This window comes from Pteropus vampyrus, unplaced genomic scaffold (assembly GCF_000151845.1).
Source record: "Pteropus vampyrus isolate Shadow unplaced genomic scaffold, Pvam_2.0 Scaffold23, whole genome shotgun sequence".
NCBI classification, from domain to species: Eukaryota; Metazoa; Chordata; class Mammalia; order Chiroptera; family Pteropodidae; genus Pteropus; species Pteropus vampyrus.
In genome coordinates this window covers 6,712,482-6,723,353 of record NW_011888804.1, presented here as the reverse complement: position 1 = coordinate 6,723,353, position 10,872 = coordinate 6,712,482, and the positions used below count along the sequence as shown (strand labels likewise).

The 10,872-nt window shown below is 44.6% G+C and overlaps 1 protein-coding gene across 1 annotated transcript in view; it reads right to left on the bottom strand.

Annotated features, from left to right (window-relative positions):
* FBXW8 (F-box and WD repeat domain containing 8) overlaps positions 1-10,872 on the bottom strand; it is a 114,469-nt gene that overhangs the window by 7,891 nt on the left and 95,706 nt on the right. The window contains 2 exon segments of the mRNA XM_023528247.1: positions 11-121; positions 2,670-2,843. Coding sequence (XP_023384015.1) covers positions 11-121; positions 2,670-2,843 — 285 coding nt within the window.

Below are 10,872 nucleotides of genomic sequence, written 5' to 3'. Positions count from 1 at the left end.
ACCCACTGACCTCCTGTGAGCGGCGAAGTCGTCCAGGTCGGCATTCCGCACCACCCTCTCGTAGGGCACGTTGGCCGTGATGAGCCTGCGGCTGTTAAAGGAGATGTGACGGACGGGGTGTCTGGAACACAAAGCGGGGGGCTCCTGTAAAGGTAAGTCCCACTGAAGCTGGGCACGGCCTGTGTTTGCTACCACAGTTTTGAAAGTTTAGAGCTGCACGGGACTCTAGAACCCACGCTTTTCTCTTACAGAGGAAGAAACGGGGTCCTCAGAAGGGTGGTGTCTCGCCTCTGCTCCCAATGCTGGTCGGAGCCAGGCCACTCTGTAAGCAAGTCCCAGTGCCCCCGATGCATGCTGGTCGGTTGCCCAGCAACGTGGTGTTTTGGACACACAGATAAACTCGGCAGCATGGTAGAGAACAGCCCCGTTTCTGCCCCCCATGGCTGGCCTGGGACAAGTCACTCAAGCTCTCTGAGCCAGGTTCCCCATGCACAGGGACTGGGGGTGTATTCTGTGGTGACCCATAAAAGGCCCCTGAGTCGTAAAGTCAGGGAACTACATGTATACTCTGGGCTGTGAAAGCACATTCAGAAAATCTTGGAATAAAATGGCTTGAAATCTACATAGCAAAGGCTTTTTTATTCATTCTAAAAAAAATTTATCCAGTGCCTAGTATGGTCACAGAACTGAGTGGAAGACTCGGGATGAAAAGGATGTCCAATGCAAGCCTACATCAGAGATGCCTGACTAGTTAAGGAGGTAAGATATACAAAATGTAGCCAGTGTGTCTAGAGCACAAGGGATGTTACAAGCCACCAAGATGGGACACAGAATTCAGCACTGGGGAGGAACAGGGTCGGCTGGGTCCTGGCTGCTTGGCTAGAGCAGAGGATTCTCTCGAGAGTGACGAGGGCAGCCTGAGCCCAGCCGTGTCAGGGTTCCCAGCGCCACCTGCAGGAGGGACGCGAAGCACAGGCTGGATGTGAGCAAGACTCCGGGACGACCAGCGAAGGCTGACCCAGTTTCAAGCTTGCAACTGGTTGACTGATGGTGTCACCGACAGAAGGTGACGACAGGGAGAGCTGGCTGAGGAGGGGCGGGAGGACCCGGGGCGTTCGGTGGAAGTCGGGCAGGACAGGAAACTGACCAGGCGCCAGCTGGTCCAGAGCTCAGAGGAGAATCGCACCAGTAGTGTGGCAGGTGAGGACTTGAGCGAGCTCAGGCTCCTGCTCAGAATTTGTGTAGAGTGAGGCACCAGCCTCATTCTGGTAGGAATGGTGACCTTATGAGAGACAAGCCACTAACGGGGAGTGAGAACCAGATGTGCACTTACAAACGAGTTAGGAAGGCAAATGCCAGGACAGGGCGATTCTGGGAAGACCTTACTTACCCTGGCTTCACCTGAACGGCTCATCCACGGGAGCGCAGCTTTTCAGGGAGAGAAGAATGAGATCTGCTGGAGTGCAGGCCTAGTGAACTAAACGGCACTGCCGATGGGAACCGGGAGAGGGGCTGGTGGCATTCTCTGGGTGCAGGAGCTGTCCTAGAGGCCAGGTGGAGCTAGCTTTTTAAAACAAATAAAAGGGTTTCCTTAAAGGCAACCGTTCGGGAACACCACTGTGTGGGAGTTTTAGTTGCCTTCTGGCACCACCTGGTGGCAGAGCTGTGCATCATACAGAGGCCAGAAAAAGGGCCTGTGCAGCGGGTTTCCAAGTAGGGCAGGGCTGGACGGGGCTGGACGGGCCCGGGCAGTGCAGGCTTCATCCAGGGCTCTAGTCTGATAAAAGCTGCTGGCTGAGGCACTCACTACCACTACCCTCCGAGGAAGAAACCAAATTCTTCTTTTAACCTTGCCACTTCCTGTACTTAAAACGTAGACTGTGCTGCCTTCTCTAGGTGTAGCTGATGGGGATTCGCAGGCCTCGCCCTCTGTGGATGCTCTCTTCTATTATGCTCAGAGTCCACTGCCCCAGAACATCTTTATGGGGGGGCTGGGGGACAGCTGGGGAGAAAGCTTGTGGCCTTCACCCCAGCTGCCTCAAAAGCAGGATTTCCCACTGTAGGCGAGGTGAGGATGACCCCAGGCTGCCTCTCCTTTAAAAGTCAGGAGGAAGCTTGAAAATGCTCAACCAGTTAGGCCCCGTGAACTGAATGTACTCACATCCGTGAAGCCATGTGCCTGTGCTTGGGACAGTATCTCTTAATATTAAAGGATAAAATTGCAAATTTCTTAGTTCGAGCCCGAATACTGTCAGTCCTAAGTGCCCTTCTAAACAGTGTAAGGAAGGTCCAAGAAATGGGCAGAAAATGACATCATGCAGGTCGAGACATTTTAAAGTAGAGGCAGGTGGGCCAACCTCCCTCCCACCTGTGGGCAGACGGGCGGCTGCAGCCCAGCAACACGCCCTCTTGCCTGCACCTCAGTCGGGGAGTCCCAGACGGTCTCTACCAAAGGAAGGTATGAATTACGGTAATTTTAACGATGTGAGAGAGGAACTGCCTCTCTAGTCTCAGTATCTTCATCTGAATAATGGGGCTAATAGCAGTAACTAGCTCACAGGGTTACGGTGAGGATTGTAACACACAGATGGCCTTGAGCACAGTGCCTGGCTTACAGATCGGCTAATGTCATGACTGTTATTACTAAACACACCAAGAGACAGCCTTACCTAGAATGTACCTCCCACAGCTTCTGGTTCATCCGATAATCCCACACAGAGACCAGGCCCTCCTCGCCTCCGCTGACGATTTTCCAGTCATCCATCTGGACTGCAGAGACCCCCAGTTGGTGGGCAGAGAGCGACAGGGCGATGGTGTCAGTGCGGAGGTCATGGACCCTCACCCTGGAAGGCCCAAGATGAGCAGAGAGATTAGAGCTAACATCCAAAATGACAAATTCGTCCTCAGTTATGGTCTGTGCACAAGAATATAAAACTCCTTCACTTGCAAACAACTAAATGCTGATATAAAATGTGATCTCCTTATCAGTAGACTGTCATAGGAGGCCAAGATGCAACAAAAATGAACTAGTTTAGAGTACTCACCGCTGCTTAATCAGAATGACTTAAAAGCAAACGAAACAAGACAGACTCAAGACCCTGTCTGCTCAATGGGACGACACCTGACCTGGGTACAAGTCCACAAAGGGAAGTTGAGATCTGACTGGCACTGTGTCTACACATGGGTGTTGGCCTTCGAAGGCTGGCTCAAGGATAAGTTTAACTGTCAGCACAGAGATTTTACTCTTTTAAGAGCAGGAGGTAAATCAGTTATGCTTGTCTGCAACCTGAACCCTTACCTGGTTAGGAAAATAACACTTTTTGGGTATTTAACTCAACTTTGTAAGTTCATTACCATCTTGCTGAAATCTGGAAAGGGAGCATCTATAGTTGACTAAAGCATAGCAGAAATCTCTCATCCACTAGAAACACCAATGTACCTAGTTTCTGATAAAAGTAAGCCACAAGAGCTAAAACTGAATGTGGCAACATTTCTGTACAGGTGAACTGAACAGACCTTATGCTGCAAGCCAAAAAAGGAAGAGACCCCGCCACCTATTAGCGGAGCTGGGCAAACAGTGCTAGTATGTTAAATGTGATCGCAGATGTGTTTTGCAAAGAAAATGTGAGAAGGAATTATCTGAAACATGTTCCATGTCCTAAGCTCTTAGTTATATGAGCATCCATACAGATTATTTTCAGAGCTCAGGAAGAAAATTATTTAAGCTGAAAATTCTATAACTAGCTTACCTACCAAATTTGAAAGCACAATTAAGAGTTTGTTTTTGTTTTAACAGAAAAGGACTCAAAATGAACTATCTGGCGATACTCTCTGAAAGTAATATAGCAAAATACCCAAAGAACAGTGAGGAGCCAACACACCAGCCAAACAGTAACATATAAAACAAACACGAAATGTGGTATGAGAATGCAGACGGCTTAAGGAAGACGCAGCGTGTCTGTTGGGTCAATAGATGCACACAGGACAAACCTACCGATCAGCAAGAAGTGCTTCGAATGGGTCACAAAGGAAAATGCAACATTCGCTATACGCAAACGGCACGTTTGCAGTGACAAGGAAGAGAGGTGATCATTTTAATACCAGAAAAGGGATTTCAGAGCAAACAGTAGGTGAGAGTACTTTACAATGATAAAGGGCACAGTTCACTAATGGTTTGGTAAAACTTGCCAGGAAAAAAAAAAACAACAAACCTACATCGACCTAGTTTCTTTTTTGTAGACAGATTCTCCTCCCTTTTCTAGTAATTGAGTTTCTTTAGTCATTATAATCTACTTCAGCTTTTCTATTTCTTGAGTTATTTTAAATTTCCAAATTTGAAAATTTAGATGAATAAATGACCGTCGGAGACAGAAAATCCAAATAGATAAAGTAACAAAGAGCAAACTGGGAAAGCTTTCAAGAAGCAAATGTCCCTGCAAAAAAAGAACCCGACACTGGCCCGGCCCGGAAGGACAGTGACCCCAGGGCCGTGGCCACCGCTTCTCGGGAGAAGAGGGACGCTTCCAAACTCGACACAAAGCCGGCACTCTATTACGGAGAAACCGGAATAAAATATCAACTAACAGAATCCACAGCAATACTCTGCAAACAGGAGAATCCATCTAGAATATCTATTAGTATAATTCACCATATTATAACAAAAACAAAAAGACACAATCATTTCCATGGATGCTGAAATGAAATTTGATGAAAAATCCTTTTACAAGTGTTATTTTTTGTAAAAATCAGATATAATTAGATAAAAGAAAATGAGGTGGATAAATTTATCAGTAGAGATGACAATCTAAGATACTACAGTAATAATTCAGAATCAAATGTAAATTAATGCCAAAATCAATAGGTAGCTTATGTACAACCACTAGTTTTAAAAATGTAATCAAAGATCCCACTTATAATAGCAATTAAAGGCAAAATACTTTATAATAACTTTCCCATCTTGGAGTTCTACCATATACATTATACCAAAGCAAGTTCACTGGTAGTGAGAGAAATTACGAAATAAAACTACAATGCAATACACCACTTGTCAGCTATCTACTCAGCAAAGGAAAGTCTGGTAGAATTCTTGAGACCTTTCATGCTGGTGAGACCTGGTGAGATAGGTACTTAACCACCAACAGGAGCAGAAATCCCTCTTGGGGAGTGATGTGGCAATAGTCAACGAAATAAAAAATACACTTCTCGTTTGACCTAGGCATTCTGCTTCTGGGAACTTATCCAGGATATGTGTAAGCCGTGTACACACACACACACACATACACACGTACAAGGCCATTACCCATGGCAATGTTTTCAGTAGCAAAAGAATGCAGCCTCTTTTTCAGACAACTTGATGACCCTCCCCTTGAAAATCACTTAATAGTGCTGGATAAAACACAACTACATCCTTTTAAATGCACTGCTGGGCTCACAAAAGAAGCGGCTTCCCCAGGGCCCACGCTGAAAACCAGCCTGGAGAGCCTGAGCTGCAAGTTCAGGTGCTTGTATGCACGTGTGGTGAGGGTGAGGCTGCTGGCAGTTGCCACTCTCAGGAGCCGATGTGTATGGATCTTCCCGCGACGCAGGGGCAACATTATACGACTTGGGCCCAACCAAAGGGGGGAGGGAGTGGGAATATTGAGTCTCCTGCTTTATAAAAAAAAAAAAAGAAGAAGCCATATAAAACTTCTAGAAATGAAAATGCAGACCCTGAAATTAAATTCATTAGATAGGCTGGAAAAGTTTGTGAATTAGATGATAAATCTGAAAAATTACCTAGAATGGTGCACAAAGAGATAAACACTTGAAAAATGGGAATGAGGGGTTAAGAGACAGAAGGGGACAGTTCAGCACACGTCCAAAAGAAGTTCTAGAAGGAAAAAAATAGTGCATGGCAAAGAGGCAATATTCAAACAGTTAATGGCTGATATATTTCCAGAATTAGTGAAAGAGAGGCATACTCACACTTGAGCACTAATCAGAATAAATAGGTATCTAAGAGTATCAAAAAAGCAGGAAAATGCAGAAGTCAAAAGAGGTCTTAAAAGCAACCTAAGGAAAAGAGACATTACCTATGAAGGAATGATAATTAGACTGACAGAAAAAATTAGAAACAACATTTAAGTTGTCATGAATTTGGATGGCACAATTAACTAGCTTCATCAACTGAGTGCTAGTTACAGCAGTTACGGTACGCCCACGCAGTGGCCCCTGCAGTCACTGGAGAATGAGGCAGATCTCTGCACACTGACAGGCAGCTTCACCAGGACACTACTATCCGTGAAGACCCCAGGTGTGACAGGTGGGGAGACATACGCTGTGCATGCGTAGACAGCCTTTGGAGACCGCCAGCTGTTAGGTAAGCAGTCACAGCTGAGGACGACGACAAGGCCACCTGGGAAGATAAGTTCCTAGAAGGCCGAAATCTCCTTATACGTGCCTTTGTGCTTTTGAATTCCATTTGGAATGTGTAGGTTGCCTGTTTAAGGGAAGTAGAAAATATTTAAAGAGAAAATTCTGGAAAGACATACTTGAATTGTTACAGCAGTTACCCTGGAGAATGAGGGGAATAAAGGCGGCTTTTTCTTTCTTTCTGGACACGACCCCGTTGTTTAAGAAACGAGAGCTCCTTCATGACTGGGACGGGCTCCTGCGGCCTTCAGAGGACTGGCCACACTGCTTCGTAAGCCGGGTGGTGCAGGTGCAGGTATCCTGTTACTCTTTAAATTGTACACATACCTTACGTACACTCCCACACGTCTGCTGTTTTAAGTAAAACAGGATTTCAGCAATGTGTAGTCTGACAGCACAGAGGAAAGACCCGTGAATTCTCCTGACTAGAAGAGGTGAGCATCTGGGCCAACCGTGTTAACGCAGCGCTGTCACTACAGCCAGCGTCCAGTCCCCCTCTTCCCCGTGAGCGAGCTGGGGCTAGAGAGGTGCAGATGGAACACGAAATACACTTGGAAACCAGGGCTCCCGTCTGTGCACACTTAGTGACACTCATCCGAGGGACACTTACCCTAGGCGTCTGACGGTAAGAGGAGGGAGGGGAGGTACTATGCTGTAGCGGGAGCTCCGCCTGGGCTGCTGACCGCGGGGAACTGAGAGGGATGGGCAGAGAAAATTCTGGCCCAAGTACTTTTCAGCGCATATTTGGTTAATAAGGGCCTATTTTGCCATGGTGATTTTCATAAAGTGCTCCTCTGTTGAATATTTATACTCCATAATTTACAGTTTGGCTGTTACAGAGACAAAGGCAAACACAAATTTGGTCCAGAAGTTCAAAGTTTGCCATCTGTTTTCCTATTGTATTTAGATACCAGCATGGATGGCTCCAAACAAAATAAACAAATATACCAAAAGATACAGCATTTGTGTATTTTATAGAACAAAAAAAAAAAAAAAAAAAAAAAACTAAAAATGGGCCAAATCAGACAAACTTCTCCCTAGGAAAAAAAAAAAAAAAAGGAAAGCACTTATATGACATCTCCTTAGAGAGGCATCACTCTGGTTTCTTGTCAACAGACAGAAACAGCAAACACCACAGTGTGCGTATTCCACACAAGCCATTCCAATTCACATTAAGAAGCCAGTGTCTGCCTCGAGCATCTGACAGCGTGCAGAACCAACCTGAACTGCAGCGTACCTTGGCAGAGCCTGTATCCTCAGCACTCAAATCAAATACTCAACGCTGGGAAACAGGTAGCACAGCAAATGGGCACAAAAATATGCCAAGACGACTGATTCCAGAAACAAAAAGAAGCCAATGGTAGATATTGTGAATCCCTATCTAGTGAGCATTTCATCAACTTTGCCTGCTGAAAAGAAAAATAATTGGTCCGAAAGCTGTAATTGTATTATGTTTAATATTCATGGTTGGGTTTGGAGGGCTGTTCCAACACTCCCTCTCTCCAGCCCCTCTCTAATGAAAATCGCACCATAGGAGTCGGCTCTAGCCCGCCAATTAAAACAAAAGACACGAGAACCTTCCAAAGACTCCAACAGAGGAGCATCCATCTGATGGGCAGGAAAACGTGCTGGAACGGAGAGGGAGGCACGCTCTGGTTGGTCCTGTGCTAAGAGCTTTGAATAACTTAATACAACACTTGCAGATGGAGCAGATACAACATTTACGCCCCACTCGCTCGCTCTCTAGCAGCAGGCAGCAGGACCAGAAGCACATCCCAACTTTATATTTGTCAGGGCAAGGAGTAAGCTCTGAGACTCTTTAATTGGGGGTCACAATTCAGGGCTCACTTCCCATTGCTTTGGATTAAATAGTCCCATGGAATAATAAGGCAAACTGTACCTGATGGCAAAGACGAAGCCTATTCTGACTCTGGCTCGGCAGTTTCATTAAGAGGGACCTGACCTTCAGCTATATTTCTATCCGGAAAATAAAGGGAAATAGCAAGAAAGCATTAAAATGTAGGCCTTTTAAAAAAATGACCAAATTAATCAAGAAAACTAGTAAAAAAAAAAAAAAAATCAATACATGATTCTGTTTTGTCTCATTGAACCTGGGCTATTAAAGAAGATCTTAATATAACCTTATATGCCAAAATCAATAGCTTTATCTATATAGCAATGATGATGGCCTTTAGTGAATGATTCATTTCAGGCAGCACCAAGAAAACAGCCCAGTTGAGGCTACGCCTAGAGCTCTGTGTGTTTTAAGACCGTGATGAAGCTTCAGGTTTTCTGTATATGGCCCGTAAAGAGTCAGAAGCCTCTCAGACTGACCACCCAGCCTTGCTGGGCCTGCTTCCCCAGCTGGGCCAGCATGACATGGTTGTGAAGAGCTCGAGCTCTGCTTGACTGAACCTTCTGGGATCCACAGCAAGCCACCCGTGACGCCACCTGTGGACATGATGATGGCTATGACACCAAAATAATGAGGCACATGATCCAAATTGGGAACACAGAACCATTTAGCTTACTTTAATATCCTTTTTAATTTTAATCAGATGAGCATACCTAGAATAACCCCTCTATTTTTATGGTAGATTGATTTTCAAAATGGTGCCAAGACAATTCAAAGGGGGAAAGAATAGTCTTTTCAACATGTAATGCTAGGGCAACTGGATATCCGCATGCAAAAGAATGAGATGGACTCCCACTTCACACCATATACAAAAATTAACTCCAAATGCATCGTGACCTCAGTTAAGAGCAAAAACTATAAACACCTTTTGAAGGAAACATAGGAGTAAATCTTTGTGACCCCGGGCTAGGAAGTGGTTTCTTTAGTACGATACCAACAGCACAAGTGACAAAAGCAGACAAACTGAGCTTTATCGAAATTAATACTTGTGCTTCAAAGGACACCATCAAGAAAGTAAAAAGACAACCTGCAGAATGGAAGTATTTTCAAGTCATATCTGATAAGGGATTGGTATCTGGAATACATAAACAACTCTTACAACTCAATAAATAAAAAGACAAATAACCCAATTAAAAAATAGGCCAAAGATCTGAAGACATTTACCCAAAGAGGCCAAAGAGCACACGAAAGAATGTTCAATGGCATTAGCCGTCAAGAGAATGAAACCAAAACCGCTTCGCACCCATTGGGGACAGCTATAATCAGAGACAGAAAGTGTTGGTGAGGATGTGGAGAAACTAGAACCTTCATACACTGCTGGTGGGACTATGAAAAGGTACAGCCACTTCGGAAAAGAATCTACAAGTTCCTCCAATAGTTAAACATAAAGTTACCATATAATCCAGCAGTTCAGCTCCTAAATATATATCCAAAAGAATTAAAAACATACACCTACACAAAATTTGTACTTGAATAATAACAGCAGTATTCATAATAATCAAAAAATGGAAACAACCCAAATGTTCATTAACTGCTGAATGAATAAATGTGGCATATTCATACAAAAGAATACTACTGGGCTACAAAAAGGAATGGAATAGTGATTCGTGCTACAATACAGATTTATCTTAAAAACACTATGCTAAGTGGAAGAAGCCAATCATAAGAAGTTGCATATTATGTGATTCTATTTATATGAAATGTCCAAAACAAAAAGACCCATAGAGACAACAGCAGGTTAGTGTGACAGAACCGGAGGGCTTGGGGGAAATGCAGAGGGACTACTAACAGGCACAAGGTTTCTATCTGGGGTGATGAAAATGTTCTAAAATTAACTTGAAGATGGTTGTACAATGTTGTAAACTTTACACTTGATTGCGCAATTTAAATTGGTGAATTGTAGGTATGTGCACTTTATCTCAATAAAGCTCCTAAAAATTAAAAAAATAAACTAGAGATTACGGGGTGGGAGGACGGGGGGAGGCAGTGGGATTTTTTGGTACAGTGAATGCCGACTTGGCAACCTGCTAACACCCTGACATGTGCCCTCACCCCGCACTCTTATTCTGATCCCTCCCGGCAGACCACTGAGAAGCTTCTGCATGCTAGGTCACTGAGCTCACTGGAAAAGAATGAGCAGGTCACAGACGACTAAACAGTGCAAGAATGGCAAGGGACCTCGTTTACCACAGCCCCCATTGCCAACTACAGCGTTTATTTAAATCATTTAAAAGAAAGTGAGAGTTCTGATTCTGGCAAAGATGGAGTAAGTAAGCCCAAAACTGCTACTACCTTTTGCTGAGTACACCCAAAACCTCTGGACAAAACACAGAAAGCAAACGGCTGAGGACTCTGGAGAGTTAAGTCAAGATTGTGGACCATGGAGGAAGTGGCCAAATGAGGAAGGGGTTTTCCACTTTTTCCCTCTTTTCTCTGTCTTGCCCTGAGTATGAGCTCCAATAGCAGACCTGTATGGTGGTGCAGGAGGTAGAACTCCAATAGAAACTCCATATTTCTGAAGAACCAAGCAAATGGGCCCCTGCAAT